The 20,103-nt window shown below is 47.9% G+C and overlaps 6 protein-coding genes across 6 annotated transcripts; 2 read left to right on the top strand and 4 right to left on the bottom strand.

Annotated features, from left to right (window-relative positions):
* Positions 1-416: 416 nt before the first annotated feature.
* Positions 417-2,078, bottom strand: GIQ15_01223 (acetate kinase; the record flags this gene model as incomplete). Its single annotated transcript, XM_033548640.1, has 6 exons — positions 417-476; positions 591-971; positions 1,034-1,106; positions 1,164-1,226; positions 1,326-1,640; positions 1,702-2,078. The coding sequence occupies 6 exons, from the start codon at positions 2,076-2,078 to the stop codon at positions 417-419; spliced, it is 1,269 nt and encodes a 422-aa protein (XP_033409591.1).
* Positions 2,079-2,402: 324 nt separating this feature from the next.
* GIQ15_01224 (uncharacterized protein) lies at positions 2,403-5,272 on the top strand (the record flags this gene model as incomplete). Its single annotated transcript, XM_033548641.1, has 8 exons — positions 2,403-2,565; positions 2,617-2,706; positions 2,778-3,012; positions 3,078-3,230; positions 3,299-3,608; positions 3,668-4,288; positions 4,356-5,181; positions 5,235-5,272. 8 exons carry the CDS (start codon positions 2,403-2,405, stop codon positions 5,270-5,272), a joined length of 2,436 nt encoding a protein of 811 aa, XP_033409592.1.
* Positions 5,273-5,616: 344 nt separating this feature from the next.
* On the top strand, positions 5,617-6,544 carry GIQ15_01225 (40S ribosomal protein S7; the record flags this gene model as incomplete). The annotated part of the gene is made up of 3 exons (XM_033548642.1): positions 5,617-5,769; positions 6,037-6,119; positions 6,178-6,544. 3 exons carry the CDS (start codon positions 5,617-5,619, stop codon positions 6,542-6,544), a joined length of 603 nt encoding a protein of 200 aa, XP_033409593.1.
* A 432-nt stretch (positions 6,545-6,976) lies between these two features.
* GIQ15_01226 (dynactin Arp1 p62 subunit RO2) lies at positions 6,977-8,290 on the bottom strand (the record flags this gene model as incomplete). The annotated part of the gene is made up of 1 exon (XM_033548643.1): positions 6,977-8,290. The coding sequence occupies one exon, from the start codon at positions 8,288-8,290 to the stop codon at positions 6,977-6,979; it is 1,314 nt and encodes a 437-aa protein (XP_033409594.1).
* Positions 8,291-12,107: 3,817 nt separating this feature from the next.
* GIQ15_01227 (cation-transporting ATPase) lies at positions 12,108-17,066 on the bottom strand (the record flags this gene model as incomplete). The annotated part of the gene is made up of 9 exons (XM_033548644.1): positions 12,108-12,912; positions 12,976-13,115; positions 13,176-13,576; positions 13,650-14,528; positions 14,585-14,727; positions 14,787-15,217; positions 15,271-16,134; positions 16,777-16,847; positions 17,030-17,066. The coding sequence occupies 9 exons, from the start codon at positions 17,064-17,066 to the stop codon at positions 12,108-12,110; spliced, it is 3,771 nt and encodes a 1,256-aa protein (XP_033409595.1).
* A 1,189-nt stretch (positions 17,067-18,255) lies between these two features.
* On the bottom strand, positions 18,256-19,864 carry GIQ15_01228 (D-galacturonic acid reductase; the record flags this gene model as incomplete). Its single annotated transcript, XM_033548645.1, has 5 exons — positions 18,256-18,520; positions 18,659-18,749; positions 18,859-19,591; positions 19,656-19,784; positions 19,841-19,864. 5 exons carry the CDS (start codon positions 19,862-19,864, stop codon positions 18,256-18,258), a joined length of 1,242 nt encoding a protein of 413 aa, XP_033409596.1.
* Between the last annotated feature and the right edge of the window lie 239 nt (positions 19,865-20,103).

The raw sequence follows: 20,103 nt of genomic DNA on the forward strand, positions 1-20,103 counted from the left end.
CTCCTTTGGTCGATAATGTCGTAGACCTCGTATCCTTTGGGTTTCGGAAGGTCCCAGCCGGATGGGGAAAAAAATGTCATGTCGACCTGAAGGCCGTCTGCTAAATGCTGCATGATGAAGATTTGAAAAAAAAAAAAAAAAGATTTGAAAAACGTTTCAGCTCTTCCAACCGCCCAGTTGACGGCCCACGGTTCAAGTTGACACCGCGAAGGACGAAATATGGCGGCAAATGAGGCAATACCATATCAAAAACATGAAACAGGTGTTCTCGTGGCAGACCAGCCTTACACTTTAGATCAAGAATATCACGATTAGTTAAATTGAAGACAACCGACTTTGCCGCTGGAACCGCCAGCCGAGGAGACAACCTGTACCTCCTACACGATGACGCATGGACACGATCATGGACAGGTCGGTTAGATATTTGGTGGCTCTTCTCGGGGTGGCTTATTCATGCATTGATATGCCATCTCAAACTAAGCCGCACAATCATATTAGCCCAAGCTGCCGCTACATGAAAACAAACTCACTCTAGAGAATGGCCTCAACTATGAGAGGTATCTAGGACAAGGATAGAGGAATATGCTTACCGCCTCGTCAGTCTGACAGATCAGGACAGCGGGCCGCTGGCTGGAATTTTGAGATATGTCTATCACCGTTTGATCCTTCTTTGCAATACCTGCCGAATTTGCTCGATCATCCATAGCAAATCCAAGGCATCGACACTTCTCTACTATCACCCTTCTCAGGAGGGCACCTTGTTCGCCAATACCCCCCGCAAATACCATAGCGTCGATATTTCCGTCTAGTTTGACGAAATAATTACCAATAAAGCCAACGATACGGTCGACAAAGATATCAAAAGCCAGCTTATGCATCTCGCTTGGCGGATTTTCAGTTCCAATCTGGGAAAAGTCGGTGGTGCCGGTCAACGCTTTCCAACCTGACTGTTTGTTGAGAATTTCTTCTGCCTGTACATGACCAGTCAACATTGGAATCTCACCTCCGATAAATTTATTTGCATTGTGCATACCTTGCTGATATGCATTTCTTTAGTGCTTGAGGAGCTTAGCTTGCCAGCCTCAGATGTATAATGGAAAACAAGACTGGCCATCGTCAGCACGATAACCTTCCCAATCCAGCATACTTTCAAACCAGCCTACCTCGCATCAATGTCTCCGCTTCTAGTTGCGCCGGGAAGGCCAGACAGTGGGGTTAGACCCATCCTGCAATGCACTCGTAAGTCAGGAGTTTAATTTTCTAGCTGCATATTCCGCGATCGTACATGGGGTTTAGAGAAATGTAATATGAGGCGGCAGACGTACGTAGTTTCTATCGACTTGCCATTTCGGATAGCACATATGGAAGCACCGCTTCCGAGATGCAGTGCGATCATGTTTGTTTTCGAGATCGGCTGCTTCAAAAATTCCGATACAGACCGCAGTATGAATGAGAAGCTAATCCCATGAAAGCCGTATTTTCTCAACATCTTTGATTTGGCTATTTCCGGATTGATAGGATAGGCTTTGATGTATTCTGGGAGGCATTGATGGAATGTGGTATCAAAATATGCCACCGATTTTGCGGACGGTACCTCCTCAAGGCATGTCTTGATAATCTCCAAAGCTGAAGTATTATGTCTAGGCTCCGAGTTAGTTACTGTCAATAATATCCTTCCCGTCTGATTGGAATTACACCTACAACGGAGCCAGGTCCTGCAGTGTTTCGAGATAGCTGAACGTCTTCTCATGGATTACAACTTCTGCTTCCAGGTCGCCGCCATGCACCACTCTGTGGCAGACATAGGCGTAATCAGCATTGCTACCGACGACCTGCAATTCCTCGTCATGTAGAAGCCTCTTCAGTATATATTTGAACGCCTCCTGGGGGCTCTTTATCCGTTCTTCGATCTCGTGCTTTTGATGGCTGGAGCCGTGGTTGTATTTGAAGATACTTGGCGGGGCTGTCAGTCCGCTGACATTTGCTGCCGCGATCTCGACCGGCGGATTCTCGAGACTGTAAACATTCACCTTGACAGACGAACTGCCGGCGTTGACGGAGAGAATCACCTTGCCCATTATGAATACTCGGTTTAATCCTCTACTTGAAGCCTTTCTATCACATATTCTACGACATTTTACCGACTCTACGTCGAAATATGGCAGAACAGGGATATACATCCTACTTTTCCAACATTATGATGTCAACAGAGAGTATCGACGCCGGTGACGTAGTTTGCACCTCAAAGGCGATATTCAAAAGGCTTTTTGTATTTCAAATACAAAAATGACCTTCTATTCCCTCCTCCGGTTTCAATTCCTTTTCCTCGGATGATACGGCTTCTGGTTGCTCTGCATCTACGGAGTACAAAACTGCATATTTAGATCAAACGTCAGATCAAGATGCCTGGAGAAGTGATTGATCGACCAAACCCGGGGCCTCCACCGTCCCATTTACCAGATTCGGTGGACGAACTCATAGTTCGGCTTCAAACAGTCAAATTAGACGACAATGCCCGTCGATCATTGGAGAAGTTTCGCAGGGCTACGGACTATATCGCTGCAGGTTAGTTCTCAATTGCAATCGATAGTGCTACGTCTGGATTGTGGCTGATAGTGATATCCCGCGAAGCTATGATATTTCTCCAAGATAATGCCTACTTGAAACGTCCGGTCAAGCCCGAGGACATCAAACCCCGTCTACTAGGTATGCTGAAAAGTCTCGCAGCTTCTGCAAATATCGATACTATATCACTCACTGACGGGAGGGTTGGTAAGGCCACTGGGGGACCTGCCCTGGTCTGAATCTCGTGTACTCCCATCTTAATTACCTCATACGATGTCACGACTTGGATATGCTCTTCGTCACCGGGCCTGGACACGGCGCTCCTGCGATCCTCGCCTCACTCTGGATTGAAGGGTCATTGGGAAAGTTTTACCCTAAGTACGCCAATAACGCCAGCGGGCTGACAAAATTGATCACCCAATTCAGCACAACTGGCGGGTTCCCCAGGTGAGATGACAATATGCATGCCACAGCACTCCCCATGTTTAAAGATGTTAGCTAACATCTCGCAGCCATATCAATGCGGAGACACCGGGATCGATACATGAAGGTGGCGAACTCGGATATGCCCTGGCCGTCTCGTTCGGGGCGGTCATGGATAACCCAGACCTGATAACAGCTGTCGTTGTGGGCGATGGCGAGGCCGAGAGCGGCCCGTGTACAGCGTCAGTCTATCTAGAGACGACCCACCTCTCAGATATGTTATACATGTTTTGCTAATTTGCAAGTATAGGAGCTGGAATGGTATCAAGTACATCGATCCTGCAGAGTCAGGGGCCGTTTTGCCAATTCTGCATCTTAATGGATTTAAGATTAGCGAGCGGACTATTTACGGTTGTATGGATGACCGAGAGCTTGTTTCCTTGTTTTCCGGTTTCGGCTATCAGACACGAATCGTGGAGGGTTTAGACGATATTGATACCAACTTGAACAGCTCGCTAGAATGGGCGCTAGCTGAGATTCGTAAGATTCAAAAGGCCGCTCGGTCAGGAAACCCAATCATGAAACCCCGGTGGCCAATGTTGATCTTGCGAACCCCAAAAGTTAGTTAACATTCTATACCTGCAATGCCTGAGTAGTAGACTAACCTCTTTCTCTTCAGGGTTGGACAGGACCAAAGAGTATCCATGGAAAAATTGTTGAGGGCTCCTTTGCTGCCCATCAAGTGCCATTGCCCCAGGCGGCAAAGGATGACGAAGAGCTCGAGGCATTACAGACATGGCTTTCTTCCTATAAGCCTGAAGAGCTGTTCGACGAGAATGGAGACGTGATCGATGATATTAAATCCATTCTTCCCAAGGAAGACTGCAAACGAATGGGTCAACGGAAAGAAGTGTGTGATTCTTTTGAAAAACTCAAAATGCCAGATTGGAGACGTTACACAGTCTCGAAAGGGTCACAGGAGAGCTCTATGAAAACGATCTCGCATTTTCTAGACCAGATCCTGGTGGATAACCCCCATTCTATGCGGATTTTTTCCCCAGATGAACTGGAGAGTAACAAGCTAGGTGCCGTGTTAGAGCATACGGGGCGAAATTTTCAGTGGGATCAATTTTCCAATGCTCGTGGGGGCCGGGTGATTGAAGTGTTGAGCGAGCATATGTGCCAGGGTTTTCTCCAGGGATACACTTTGACTGGCCGAACTGGTATATTCCCTTCTTACGAGAGTTTCTTAGGAATCATCCATACGATGATGGTCCAATACTCTAAATTCAACAAAATGGTACGTTGACCCCTTCAATATAACGTTTCCATTTATAGGAATCGGGTTGCTTATTATACACACGCAGGGAAGGGATACCAACTGGCGTCGCCCGTTGCCTAGTATTAATTATATCGAGACTAGCACCTGGGCCCGCCAGGAGCATAATGGATTCTCTCATCAGAATCCATCATTTATATCCGCGGTTTTGAACCTGAAGCCCTATGCTGCAAGAGTTTATCTGCCACCGGATGGCAACACGTTCCTTTCAACGTTGTCTCACTGCTTACAGTCAAAGAACTATGTTAACCTTATGATCGGGTCGAAACAGCCAACTCAGATATACCTGAGTGTGGAAGAGGCTGAAACCCACTGCCGAGCAGGAGGTTCGATCTGGGGGTTTGCGAGTACGGATGGTGGCCTTGATCCGGACGTCGTACTTGTTGGCATTGGGACAGAAGTCACGTTCGAGGTCATCCAGGCTGCTTCCATACTGAGAAAGCTGGTTCCAGAACTTCGCGTTCGAGTGATAAACGTGACAGACCTAATGATCCTTGGATCAGAGAGAAGCCATCCGCACTCCCTCTCGGATGAGACGTTTGACTCGATGTTCACCGCAGACCGTCCGATCCACGTCAACTACCACGGATATGAAACAGAGTTAAAGGGTCTGCTCTTCGGTAGACCTCGTGTTGACCGTATCAGCATCGGTTCTTACATGGAGGAGGGTTCTACCACAACTCCGTTTGACATGATGCTTCTAAATAGGGTATCGCGATTCCACGTTGCCAAGGCTGCCGTGAGCGGAGGCTCGCTGCGCAATGAAAAGGTGAGGATCCGGCAGCAGGAGCTTCTCACTACCTTTGAGCATGAGATCCGATCTGCAAGGAAGTACATCATCGAGAATCACAAAGGTAAGCCTGACACCTGCTATTTAACTGGCAGCAGCAGCTAACAGGAATGGCAGATCCCAGCGACATGTACGACATGCCCACATTTAAATAGGCAGACTAGTACTCCGTATGATATCGTAGTTAATAGTTAAATAGTTCCAATATATTCTGTTCTGTTCTTATTCTCTTGATATATTGTCTGTTCTGTTCTGTTCTCTCGCTCTTGATATTGGATGTAGTCACGTGCCCACCACGTGCCCATCAAGCTAACCCGATCGGTAAGCGAGGGTTATCCCCACGAAGAACATCGAAAAATCGTGACTTTGCGAATCTTGATGGTCGCAGCCAAATAAGTTCAAGCACCTTCAATTTCGACAACCACCACCGGCACCGCCAAACGAACGACGAGGGAGCAGCGAATTACCATCCCAACTCTCCTGAATTTGTCTGCCCACCATGGCTGCTAACAAGATCGCCCCAAACAGCCCTTCGAGGCAGAGCCCTTCCGACCTCGAGAAGGCTTTGGCTACCGCCCTCAATGACTTGGAGACCAACACCCCAGACCTGAAGGCCGCTCTACGACCACTCCAGTTCGTGTCTGCTCGCGAGGTAAGGAATCCAGCTTCCTGTTTCTTCTTGGTGGATATATATCGGCATATTGGCGGTTGTGGTGGTGCCTCTTGTGCGCGGAGTTGAGCACGGCGGTGATATAAGGAAAGCTGCTGGGAGTTTCGTCGCATGGTATATGCATGCGTGGAGAGCTTCTGCATGCTACTGCTCAAGGGGAGGATTCAATATCTGCAATTCGGCCACCGCGGGGGCCGCTGATGTTCAGCTCTATGTCGAATTTATACTGACGGTTTTCTGGAAATACAGGTGGAGGTTGGCCACGGAAAGAAGGCCATTGTGATGTTTGTCCCAGTTCCCCTCCTCCAGGGATTCCACAAGATCCAGCAACGGTACATCTCCCTTCAAACAGCTGTACAATTACGACATGTGCGCTAACATCTAAACTAGCCTTACCCGGGAGCTCGAGAAGAAATTCTCTGACCGTCAAGTCATCATCATTGCTTCCCGCCGTATCCTCCCCCGCCCAAAGCGATCCACCTCCTCTCGCAACAGCCAGACCCAGAAGCGCCCACGCTCCCGTACGCTCACTGCTGTCCACGAAGCTATTCTCACCGATATCGTATACCCAGTCGAGATTGTTGGCAAGCGTACCCGAACAAAGGAAGATGGCAGCAAATTGTTGAAGGTTGTTCTCCACGAGAAGGAGCGTGGTGGTGTTGACCACCGTCTTGATGCATATGGCGAGGTCTACCGAAAATTGACAGGTCGTGGCGTTGCCTTTGAGTTCCCCCAGAGCGGTTCTACGGAGTACTAGATTTGGTGTGGGCAATTCAATGAATTAAGAAATGGAGATATGACGCGGTGCTGCCTCTTTTTCTCTCGTCTTCTACACTGGGAATAATACCCGATGGAGAATTTAACAAAAACGTGTACACCACTAAATATCGCTCTCCATTGAGTTGAGGAAGGCGTCGTTATTTGGAGGGAAAATAATACAAGTTTAACGACTTTTCCTATGTACGGAGTGCACCAAATCAATTGATGAGATTTCCAAGTTAAGAGGCCTGTTTGGACGATTCCCATCTAGATCTTTCCTCAACGCTCCTAGAAACAAGCATATTACTTCTGTATCCACTTAAAAACTAGCTGCCTCCTGAAAATGTAGCATGGTTATAAATTTGAATATAGTATCGGGGCCAGCCAAGTACGTTGTAAATTGAGCTGAACAGATAGTAACAAACATATCTCATATAACGTCCGACTTTATTCTTCCTACCCCAAGTGTCATCCAATACGCCAGTTCTCTCTTCACCGTATCCGACTCCGCCTTCTTGTTGCTTTCCGAACGGAAGCCCATGTCTTCATTCCCTCCATCCGCATCCCATTCAATTCGGACAAACACAGGAATTTCAACCACATCTTCGTCCCCATCTATCATATCTCCCTGGCCCGGTTCATTCTTCGTATTCTTGATGGCACCGGGAACAACTTCCATAGCAACGGTAGTCCAGTTGCGTCCTTTGTCCCATACTTTGCCCGCTTCTGCAACTCTCTCTACACCGTGTCTAGAAGACCGTGGGTCAGGAGCATTGCCCGACTGAAGAGCTTCGTCCCAGACATCGGTGTTGGCGCCGACTTCAAGTTGAGGGCATAGTATTGTTACTTTTGTAGCAACAGGCCCAGGTGTTACTGATGGGGTCGCAAGGGTGACTCTAATAGGGTCGAACATGTGGTTCTTTAGGGTTAGAAGGAATTGGATAGGCCTCAGGGGGTCTAGGGCCTCCAAGTTAATCGGAAGAGCAACCGAGGATGGGTTGAGAGGGCGAAGAGAGGTAAGTGGGAGGTAACTGAGAGCGATAAGCCGGATGCGGAATCTGGTAGATTGAGGCTTGACTTCTGGTTTGACAAGGATATGCTTGCAAGCCTTGCATCTTTTAGATCTCTTTGTGCGCAATAGAACAGGTAGTGGTAGTAAATCGTCAACGAAGCGTGTAGAAGGTTGCTGGAACAGTCGTTGCTCCATCGAGGCCAATCCATCCCATCCTTCAGCTGCCATCTTTTCAATAATAGCATCATCTGATCCAGCAGCAGGTATAACTAGCCCCTCCGCCTGCGTCAGGGCTTCGCGCATGACTGGGGGTTTGGATTTATTCTTCTTATTGTTGCCATGCATATTCCCTACCCCTGTATTGTAAAGAGACATGATACGGCTCAAGGCATTGGGAGACGAGTATAGCCCAAATTCGCCTCCCATCAAGTGATCTGATGGTGACGACGATGTTTCAGCAATCTGGCTGCGATAGAAGTTCTTTAGGGCTGTGAAGCGAGCATCGTGGCCAAGCGTGGGTTTAGTATCGAATGACATCGGGCTTCCTAGTTTCTCATCCCCCCCTTCCTCAGGCAGACTCGGTGCAGAGGCGAAACTTGCGAGTGGAGATTTAAACTGTGAGAGTCTAGCTTCTGATGGTCGTCGGGCTGTCCCATTCCTCAATGCTAGTAGCTGAGAACGTATGTTTGTTGGTTTGTCAAATTTTACGTCGATGTCAAGGCTGGTCCACATGCAATAACCACAAGATAGAATCCACGGACCACTCTGGGAAGCCCCATTCTCAGTGTTGCTAATAGTCGTTACTGTCAATGGTGACGTGCAAATGGGGCAGTTGAAACAATTGCGCGCACATCTAAATGTAGATATCCTTAGTATCATAATTCAATTTTGTTGTATGGCATGTTTGTGCCTACCTGTTGCCCTCACTTCTAACCATGCTACTTGGGGTTTCAAATAGGCAATTCGGGCAGTACCAGCAAACAATTTCTTCTGTTATGCACCTTGCGCATTTTATCTGATGACAATCTTCGCAGTATAGGAGATGTTCTGGGGGGTATAAAGAATAGTTTGCGCGGCGCGATCTCGGATCAAAGGTTCGCTCATCCTCGTCCGCGTCAGGTGCCTGAAGGCTTAGCTTGGAGAAGTCTTTAGAGAGTCGATTTGAAGCTGGTGTAGGAGGCGGACTATCGACGCAAGGGCATGATATGAAGTTGTATGGGAAGGGGCGCGCCATTATGAACGAGAGGAAGAGAAACGGTTTCGTAGAGTAGATGTCATGTCCTAGCCAGTTATAATTTCCGCTTCGATTTCAGTTCGATTAAAAAACTGTATATAACAAGCCTGGCATCGTTTAAGGGAGTTCTTTTGCTAGAGATGATATTGTCAGGAGCTTGTGGTTATCGCGAGTGTGATAGGAGTAAAGGAACTGTCTACCTCGATTTAGCTAATAATGGCTTGGGAGTGATGTTAATAGTGACTCGCTTTTAGCTTCTCTGAAGTAGTCATTAGAGTATTGTTGCTGTTGTCGTTGTTGAGAGCTCTTTGTGGTGTGTTGATCATGAGGTGATGAGGTCACGGATTTCGCAGCTACATTGCTACAATTTCTCGAAAGTCCCTCTACAGCTCAACATCACACCTCCACGCGCAATTGCAAAACAACCTTTCAGCTTACGATTATGACAACCCGGGAATGAATTTATGACGAGATATTAAGGAAAGAAAACCACATCCTCCGTTCACAGCAGGACTCCATGTCTCTCCGCCCTTGTCTTCGCAGCCCACTTCTACGGCGATCGGGCTTCATATCGAGAAGCTATGCAGTCCAAACACCTGGGAACCCGACCCTAGAGATTTTTAATAGGAGGACTAAAGTGCTGCAGAAGGATAGGGCTGCTGAGAATGTTGAGGAAAGCAGGAAAGTTGACTATTTGAAAGATGAAGTTGCGCTGCGGTTGAGTGATAGACTCCTGGTAGGATAATCGATCTTGTATCTCTGCGTTCTTCGACCATTGTATTTGCCAGCCTGCTTACGAATATTGGATTTGTTAGGACATCAAAAGACATTTTGCAAATGTCCTAGATCTCGGCGCAAATAGCTGCAACATAGCTCGCGCTTTAACCTCTACTCCGATATCAGCTGGAGAAGAAGGCATAAAACCAGTAACCGGAGAAACAATAGCAAGCAAAGTATCGAAAATAACATGCATTGAGGAATCTCGAAACCTTCTCTACCGAGACGAATCCCTTTCATTCAACTCCCAGATTTCGATCAACCGTGAAATTGTTCCGAGCATTGAAAATCTTCCCTATGAACCAAACACGTTCGATGCCGTTCTCTCCTCCCTCTCGATGCACTGGATAAACGATCTACCATCACTTCTTGCGCAGGTGAACTCTATATTAAAGCCGGACAGCCCATTTATTGCCGTAATGTTTGGAGGGGATACTCTATTTGAGCTTCGGACATCACTACAACTGGCAGATCTCGAACGCCGGGGAGGTGTAAGCCCTCACGTATCTCCGCTCGCTGATGTTCGTGATGTTGGTGGGCTATTGACTAAAGCCGGATTCAAACTGCTCACAGTTGATGTGGAAGATATTGTGGTCGAGTACCCCGATACCTTCGCGCTGATGGCTGATCTTCAAGCAATGGGGGAGAATAATGCAATTTTGAGAAGAGAAGCTGGGCCAATATCTAGAGATGTGTTGTTGGCGAATGAGGCGATATACAGAAGCCTACACGCAGAGGATGGTGCGAAAGGAATTCCTGCTACCTTCCGGCTGGTATTTATGATAGGATGGAAAGAAGGGGAGGGACAGTCGAAGCCGTTAGAGAGGGGGAGTGGGCAAGTCAACCTCAAAGACATCATTGGATCAGGGTAGACGAGCCAAGTACCTGTCAGTGTTATACCGCGTATGTACAATATTGTAAGCTATATAGAATTGGTAGAATGCGTGTACGCGTATAAAGTAATGGCTCGGGAATTCCGTTGTATGAACCTTTATAATAAGCATGGCATGCCTTTTATCCCACACCATCTATAGAGGTAGTACAGGAGTCAGCCGGACGGCTGGGGTCATATGAAATTCGTTTGGACAATGGATGATCATCAAGTTCAACACGATCCGTTGAGTGTTCTAAACGTGCATTGTTCCGTAAAGGTATCAGACAGTTCTCCGGTCAGTCATTACCCGTACAATCGAGCCAACTCCCACAGTCTCAACTAGTTTCTCATGCCAGCTTAGGAGTACGCTCATCTGTTGACCACCGCCTCCCTCTCCGAGATTTCGTCCTTGTATTTGGGAGAAACCGGTGTTTTGTGGGGAAACAGTCTTTGAGCCGCCATCACTACTTGACTGTATAGACATGCCCTTGTACCTATTGACCAAAACGTTAGTTAGGATAATCCAACTACAAAAAGCATTTAAAATGGAAAGTTGGAGGGATTCGTAAGATAGGAGGGCGGTCATACAAATACTTCATTAAACAATCTCCCCGTTCTGCGCCTCCCTCGCCGTTGCACACGCTTTCCAGCACCCTTGTCATCTCGGTCTGCCGTATGCCCTGCAATACCTCCACGACTGAAGCAAGGTGAACTTCCTTAGCTCTGTCGTCGCCTCCTAGCGGTGCTGAGTCGAGGACATGGCGCAAAGCCCCCTCCGTGTCGCCGGATCGCAGCAGCTGCCTGATCTGTGACCCCAGGCTTGCCGCAGCGCTGGAAGTAGTAGGCGGGGGTAGATTTGAGGGAAGTAAAGATGAAATCGGGAAGTTCGCAGACGACTCTGGGTCAAGGCTATCGATGTCAATTGTTCTGTAGTTTATAACGGGTGGCATTGTGGTTCGTGGTATAGAGATATATGTCGGCTGTCTATCGGAGGTGCCTTGCGGAGGGAGGGGTCTTCGCCAGGTAGTAGAAGGCGTAGTAGATGCAGTGATAGTTTTTATTTGCGCAAGTGAATCTTCAGATGTCACAAGTCAATTGTAGCCTTCGGGGCCGGCAGGACTGGGAGGTAAGATGAGAGCTGGATGCTGGTCTGGTGTCTTCTTGTTACCTTGAAGCAACTGCGGGATATTTCGCTGACGTTTGGTCGTCGATGCCAAGCCCTAGATGAACATGGCGATGCACACAGCGAAGGACAAGATATTGAGACTGCAACTACAATGCACATACGGAGCTACGATATACAGCTGGAGACGTAGGTAATGATCATGAGATTCTGTCATATTCTAAATTTGGGCAAGTTCCACGTAAATAACTAGAAACCAGAACGAATGTAAAATGAAACTGTGTGCCAGTTTGGCACCCACACAACAACGCCATCGCTATGCATTTGGGGGTGGAATGTAAATAAACGAAAGGTGTTCGCTAAGGATATGCAAGAGAAAAGGTAGGGGAAACATCTAACATCTCTAGGTAGATATGACAGCCGTGTAACGATCGTAAAATGCCTGGACAGTAGCCACCGAGGAACAAAAAACATTAAACAGTGAAGAGTAAAATGGACTAGATGGGAATCCAGTCATGCAAAAGCAAAGATGTTGACGTATTTAGCTAGGGGCAGTGAGGGTGATAGGTGGTGGGACGATGGTAGGCGGAGAAACGACAGGCTGAGCATTGGCAGTCGTGTTGATGATCGTAGGCTGCTTCTCAATGTCACCAGTCTCTTCGTCTCGTCGTCTTTTTTCTTCCGAGTCGGCGTTGGGTTGCTCGTCCCCAGTCTCAGGCTCATCCTTCTTGGGGAAAACACGTTGACGAATTGCCTTGAATGCCTTTCCAACGGGGGAGAAGATAACACGGCATGCCTTTGTCAACGGTTTCCAGAAGAAATTGAAGCATGAGGTAGTGATGTCGATGATGACTTGGAAATATTGGTCAGGGAAACAGCGAACAAGGACACCCCATAGCAGGCAAGGCAACGAAGTTCCGATGCAAATAGCCCATTGCACAGCCGTAAGGGGCTTGACGCCAATTGCAGCACCGCCGACGAAGATGATCATGATTTGGCCACCGATCATGATTGCGTTGATACCCAAGAAGAAGTAGTTCTTAAACATGCCCTCAAAGATGTTGAACTTGTTGTCTAGACGACGGTTGTTGAACTCGTTGAAAATCTGCATCCAAACAAAGGTGTTGAAGACAATGGTGTCCATTTGGGCAGCAAGGAGGCCGCTGGGATCATTTTCGAGGTCGTATCCGAATATCTTCGCTCCGGCGAAATAGAGCACAAATGTCACCGCGAGCTGATAGATGGCTTGTCCAATAATCATTTTCCACATGGTTGTGGTGAAGAGCGGAGCGGATTTTGGAGATGGTTTACGGTCAAGAATTTTATCAGTAGGAGCGTCAGTAGCCCTAAAGGTGAGTCAGTATGGGAAAAAGAATCATCAATGGAAGCAGTCTTGAGGGAAAACATACAGTGCTAGGGCAGCAAAGGTATCCATGATGAGATTAACCCAGAGAAGCTGGACCGCATTCAGAACACTCTCGCCCTTCGGGTTGGCGAGAGACGAAACGAAGGTCAATACCACAGCCGTAATGTTGACAGTGATTTGGAACTATGGGTTGTCAGTATAAGGGCTCCCTTCTATAAAATAAAGTATGTAGCCGGAGCTCACCTGTAAAAATTTCGCAACGGCATCGTTGACAGCTCGCCCCCAAGCAATGGCTGTCACAATGGACTTGAAATTGTCATCCAAAAGAATGATAGAACTAGCTTCCTTTGCGACTTCAGTACCGGCAATGCCCATGGAGAAACCAACATCCGCAGCCTTGAGTGCAGGTCCATCATTAGTACCATCACCGGTTACGGCAACAGTCTCTCCGAGGTGTTTCAGGCGGGTAACAAGAATACGTTTGTCCTCGGGGGATGAACGAGCCAAGACTTGCAGGTTAGGGAGAATTCGATCCATCTCTACGTCGGAGAGTTGGCGGAATTTAGGCCCTTCCATGGCAATGCCTTCAGGGGTTTTGATACCGCATTCCGTCGCAATAGCAACAGCAGTAGTCAAGTTGTCACCTTTGAAGAATCCGGTTAGTAATCACTCAGTTTTGGAAAGTGGTGGGAGTAGTATAAAAGGGGAATAACTAACCAGTGACCATCTTCACACTGACACCAGCCTTGTTACACTTCTGAATGGCACCAGGAACTTCATCTCGGAGGGGATCCTGAATCCCAACAACACCAACCCAGATCATATTATTGAAGACGTCATTGAAATCGGCGCAGGATTTGTCTTCTTCCATGGTCTTAGCTCCGCGTGGTGGCCAACATTCGAAATCCTGGTAGACCATGCCAATCGATCGCAAAGAGCGTTTGGCATAGGCGTTGATAGTTTCGAGAACTTCGGACTTGGATTTCGAAGAGAGTGTGGCAGTTTGGAGTTGAGGCGTAGCTATGTCTGAGATCACCCTGTTTGACTGATAGAGCATTATCTCCGCAGCACCCTTGACGAATAGACGGAAAGATCCATCGGACTGACGAACAACAACGCCCATGCACTTGCGAGAGGAGTCGAAGGGGATTAACTGAACAATTTCAGCGCAGGCACGTTCTTCAGTCAGGCTCAAGCCAAGGTAGTTTTGGGCAAGGTGCAACATAGCCACTTCGGTTTTGCTTCCGATGAACGTTTTCTCTCCATTCTCTTCACCCTCAAAGGCGGTTGAGTTAAGAGCAATGCCTTTCATCAACAAGTCACGAGCGGCGGTTGAGGCTCCACTGAACATCTGGGTGGCTGCTGAAGGACCTTCACCTTCGGCTTCGGGGGTACGATCAAAGCTATCTTTCATTCCGAAAGTCCCTGCGACAACAGTCATTTTGTTTTGAGTTAGAGTGCCAGTCTTATCTGAGCATATAACCGTTGCATTGCCCATTGTCTCGCAAGCACGTAATATCCGAACAAGATTGTTCTCCTTGACCATTCGGCTTGTAGCAAATGCCAGTGCGAGTGTAACAGCGAGTGGAAGTCCCTCTAATATTCAGCATGTTAGTGAGTTATACGGCAAGAGGAAGATGTTAAAATCGTACCTGGAATTGCAACAACAATGACTGTAACAGCAACGATCAGAATATCCAAAAATTCTTTGCCTTTCATGGCGGGCGAATGGTGATTATCTGGCAACTGAGCCAGGAATCGGAAGAGGAGCGCAAAGAATAAGGTAGCCGCGGCACTAAGTGTATATTAGTATTTGAATAAATTATTCAAGGAATAATGAGGAGGTTAACTTACGCAGTTCCAAGTCCACCAATCCAGTCAGCAAGGTTTCCCAGCTTGACCTGGAGTGGTGTAGGATCGTTCGAGGTCTGAAGTGAAAGCATGATCTTTCCGTACGACGAGTTTGGCCCAACGCTGGTGACGAGATAAGTTCCAACACCTTCGAGGACTTTGCTACCAGATATGATAAAGGGGTCGAGTTTCTTCGTGGCGGTCCCGTTATTGATCCGTTCCCAGACCTCGTGTCCATTGGTTTTCTTCATCTGATCCGACTCTCCAGTTGCGGAGGACTCATCACATCTAACACCATGGCCAGAAAGGAAGATACCATCGACAGGAACAGCATCACCGGGTTCAAGGTGGAGAATATCGCCCACAGTGATATCAAAAACGGATATCATAACAGACTTTCCTGAACGGATGGCTTTGATTTCACGGTCATTTTTCTATAAATCATTAGCTGATATCCCTGTAAAGTTTGGAGAATAACAGAACATACCTTTTTGTTCAGTTTCACGAATTGTCGTTCCTTTTGCCAGTCATTAATTGCAGTAACAATAGTGACAATGAGGATAGCCACGCAAATCGCAACTCCTTCGACCCAATCCACAGAACTTCCACCGCTGAATGTTTCGTATAGACCAAGAGATAATGAAACAACGGCGGCGATTGTGAGAAGAATGATGATCTTGTCGTTGTAAGCTCTCCAAAGCAGTACTAGAAATCCATCACTCTTCCGTTCGGGTAATTTGTTCCGATCATATACTCGCATGCGGTCCACAAACTGAGCTCCGTCCTTGGAAACAGTTCGCTGAGCGGGTGTGGGATTGGCTTCTTCATGTTTGGGCGAACCGCCCTGAACAGCATCCTCAAAACTAACTTTCCCTTCCAGATGTGTCTCGTCGAGTGAAAGCCCAGCAGTTAAATCTGTCCTCAACCCTTTCTCCAGCCCCTTCAATCCGCCGAGCGCTTTGAACGCAGCTAACGATTTCGGATTTAAGAGTTTGTTCAGTTGGCCAGGCGAAAAGGCGAAGGGGTTGTTGTCCACCTCGAAGTCGGCTTTATTGCGCTCATCTGCTTTTAGTGCTTCTGATATGGGAACATCGTCATAATCTGCGCCATCTGGTCTGGCGGAGGGTGGTTTGACTGTCGACCCGGACCGTGACCGTAGAGTTTCTACGTTTGAGTTGACTGAATTTGCTCTTGAGCGGAGAGTTTCTCCATCGAACGAGATTGGGCTCCGAGGGAATAGGAATGAATTCGCATCGTTGGATGTGGAAGGTCTGTCTGGCGAGAGCTCCTGTGCAGCAGTAGGGCTTAAAGGACTTATAGGGTCGGATGAGGAGGATGGTGTATCGTCATACTATTGTCGGTTAGAATCAGCGCCGCAAACAGTTGAATACTTCCACTCTTTGCACTTACATGAGTATCTATGGTAATAGGGGGTGCAAGCAACCTATTGTTGTTCGCCATGGAAGAGGGAGCTGAGGATAAGAATTGTGCTTGACCTGTGAGTATGCTCAAGTATCATGCAACTGGAAAAGGATACTGATATTTGTGCAACGGTATTAATAAAAAGTTGATTGGAAGATATAATAATTTTATGAAATAGATATGCCCGGAATAGGCTGTAGGTGGTCTGATCGTTACAGTGAGGGAGTGAGTCTCCTTACATAGACCCGTCACTGATAGTCCGATGGCGAGATTATCACGTCCCAGCCGCGATGTTGACGATTGTTACAGACTTGGCTTGCCGCCAATGACCCCCTTGGCCGTCATGCAGTGGATGCCTTCATCTCCTGCCTTTCGGGGATAAGAGTTTGCAGCGAGGCAGTGCAAAGTCTTGGGAATGCCCCAGCGCCAAATGACCGACCGCCACTGCTAGACAACCTTGGAAGGCATCCTTGCGCGAAGGTAGCCCCTGCTGTTTGTAAAAAAAAGCTTGCAACCTCGGCCGCATAGCTTTGGCACAGTGATACGCCGGGGTTGGCGGCTTCATACGTACAACTTTATCGTCGTTGCTGACGGGAAAATTTGGTGTTTCAACATGGCGGTTAGGATGAGGTTTCGGGAAGCCTATGGAGCCAATCTTTCAACTCCCGCTGTTGCATTTGTGGGCCTGTCAATCACCACACAAATTAAGGCTCTTTAACCTTTCCTGGGTTAGGCCAGGGGCCAGGGGCCATGGACCAAGGGAGGACCTGCAACATCCACTCGTCAAAACAGACTTGAGTCGAGTACGGATATCTACTCCGTACTCCGGCCAGATGTCGGGGGATACGCTTGATCTCGCATTTTGGCGACTGTATGCGGATATTTCTTCTGCCGTTGACTTGTAAATACTTGTTCTCGAACTCCGCACATCAATATGGACCAAAAGTCTGTCCTCGGGCTGGAAGTATAAGTATAGAGCAGGCGTCTGCAGGCGGCCGAAAAGCGAACGAGCGTATGGAGTCCAGTCCCTTTCTCGTGTCAATTTGATGCATCGCCTTTCCAGCCAAGGTGCCTTGGCTCGGAAGAGACTCTTAATCACTCGCTCGTTCGATTAGAGTCCCCGTTTGAAAGTAGTGATCAACCTCCCCGTCCAGCTCATAGATCTATCATTTCCATTCCCTGCCAGTGAGCGATTTTCTCCCTCTCCTCCCTTGTATCATCCAAGCGTACACACCAAGCTATTACGTTGAAAGAAGCTGATCGATGCAGCTTGTGTATGTATCTCCCCGCTCGCTGATATTCATCGGTCCGCCAGCCAAGAGAGGAGATAATTCTCCGTTGGGAGGTGGATTTTGCTCCGCCTCGCTTGCCAAGTTAAATATGCCGTTGAGCAGCTTGGAATCATCAATCTCACTTTCGAGATATCACGCCGAGTCATGGAAATCGGGTGCATCTCCGTATCAAATCGTGATTTCTCGTAAGCCCCGTACCGGGGGACGTATTATGCAAGAGACCTTCGTTTTCGCTTCTAGTGGCCTGATCGGCAACTTTAAACGGCGGTAGCTCATAGATGGAGGCGAATAGCGTGGCAGGCCAAGTCCGAGCTGCCTGAGGACACAACCATCCCAGAATATCACATCTTGACTCTCGAATTGTCTGATATCATCGAGGCGAACAAACATGGCGAAGTCAGAAAAAGTCAGAAAGTCAGCAAGCATTTCCTAAAAGAGTAATTCACCAGCCACATATGTGGCGCGTATCCTGCTTACGTCATTAAATGAGCCGCGGTCACTGGATTTCACCAGCCACGCTTATATAATCATCACGTGAGTAATATCTTATTCATCTGGTTTTTCTCTTCCAAGACCAAAAAAAAGCATCATCAAGAGCCTGATGCCGATGGGATCCTGTCAAAAGGGGGCTATGCAGCGTCCAGGCTAAGGTCCGGCACTTCCAAGGTTCACTCTGTGCTACACATCAAGAGCTATCAACCCCCACGACGTACGCCCATGTGGCTGCAACTACCAACTAAGCCTACTTTCTCCCAAGCCTATTTTAATGACCAAGTCTCCCCTTCCCTCAGGATCTCAACAGAACGCAGCTCATCCAATGAAATCCGGCCCGCGTGTAAGATCGCCGTCGTCGCGATGGTGTTCTTAAGCGTCGGTAGTCCACGTTGATCAAGTCGGTCTAGGGTCACGCTTCCTTCGTTGAGGGCAGTGACAGCTTCAATAAACTTTTCGAAGCTGATATACCCATAGCCCCTTTGACCACCAAAGTTCCCTTCCTCGTCGGGAGCATAGCTCATGTAGAAGCTGCCAAGGGCGGGGGAACCATGTTAGCGACTCTCCCAAGCAATGGAATAAGGTCCTCGAGCTTAAAGCTTCCGTTCCCTGCCATAACCAGCAGGCTGGAAACATATCTTTCTACAGATGCACGCTCTCTGGACTTACGGGTTGTACCACACGAGCCCCTCCTCGTCGGCTGTGACATCGTATCCCCTCTTGGCCTGGTTTATCCTGATCTCGCCCTTCGATCCCATCCCTAATAATAACAACAACAGGTTTCGGGTCAGCTACTTTCCCGTGGGAGAGGCTGGGCAAGGTCTTGATCCAGGGTGACCGGAAGCTCAAGGGTCCGCAATATTACTTACAATGGAAGTATTGGTTAGAATGAACTCCAGCCCGTTGGGGCGCAGTCCAGCTTGCGGTATATACACCTGTTGCCGTCTTGGAAGGATCCTCTTTTTTTCTCCATTCAACAAGCAGCGTGATGCTGTCTTCCGTCTCCTCGACACAGCCAAGTTCAATAGCTGCTCCCTTCGAGGCTGAGGCCATTACCTTAACAGGCGTATACTCCGGAACCATGCTCTCACAGATATCCACATGATGGGAGTTGAGGTAATACGAGATATCACTGTCCTTGCCAGCCCAGGCTTTAAATGTCTCCAGCTGGCTCTTGGGCTGGCTCATGTAGCTGTAAAAATAGTTAAAGTCGCCCAGCTTCTGTGCCTTGTTACGTGCATCAGAATATGCAGGATCGAAACGCTTATGGTGCTCGATGAATACGAAAACATTATGCTTCCGAGATTCCTCAAGTAACTCGAGATGGTCGCCTAATAGCTTGGTTGCGGGCTTTGTGATGAGGACATGAATCTTGCGGCGAATGGCGTACAGTGCGATTTCAAAATGAGTAGTGTCGGGTGTGAATATCGTAACAGCAGAGCCAGGCTTCAACGCATCAATCGCAGCCTTGTATGCACTTGGATCGACCTTGTCGTCTGCCGGGTAGGACTCAAATGAGACATCTAGGCCATTGTACACGTCCGATATGTTTGTTTGGAGGTGTTTTCCTTTTTTTTTTTTATCACGGTCAGCATATACAAGCTGTGACACAGGGATAAGTGCTCAGCTCACTGATAGAAGGAAATTTCGAGCCTGACACTCCTACCATGCTCAATTTATCAACCTTCCCTCGCCTCCGAAGGTCAAACAGTGTCAGGCCAACGACTCCCACTTTTTTATCCGAAGTGGAAGCAGTTCCTCCTACAAAACCAGTGGTATATTCGCCAGTCCCAACCTATACACACGAGTTAGTACGCTCCCAGCGTCCTATCGCGCAGGGGGATGTATCACCATCAAGACATCAGCAGGAGCCATGGTGATTTTGAAATAACAGAACCGACTTCTACACTGTCAATTGGTATTTCGATTGGACTGAGATGTAGGTACTGAGAATCAGACAGGAGACCCTTTGTTAAAAGATTTCCCAGTGCAACGTAACGCTTTTAATATATCTTGGAGCAACCCCCACCATGCTATTTAATATCTCGTCCAGCCAGTTATCGAAGCCTCTGTCTACAGGGGCAGGTATTGGCAGTTCATTACTGAATGATCGA

This window comes from Arthroderma uncinatum (genome assembly GCF_011692745.1).
Source record: "Arthroderma uncinatum strain CBS 119779 chromosome Unknown scaffold1, whole genome shotgun sequence".
Taxonomy (NCBI): Eukaryota; Fungi; Ascomycota; class Eurotiomycetes; order Onygenales; family Arthrodermataceae; genus Arthroderma; species Arthroderma uncinatum.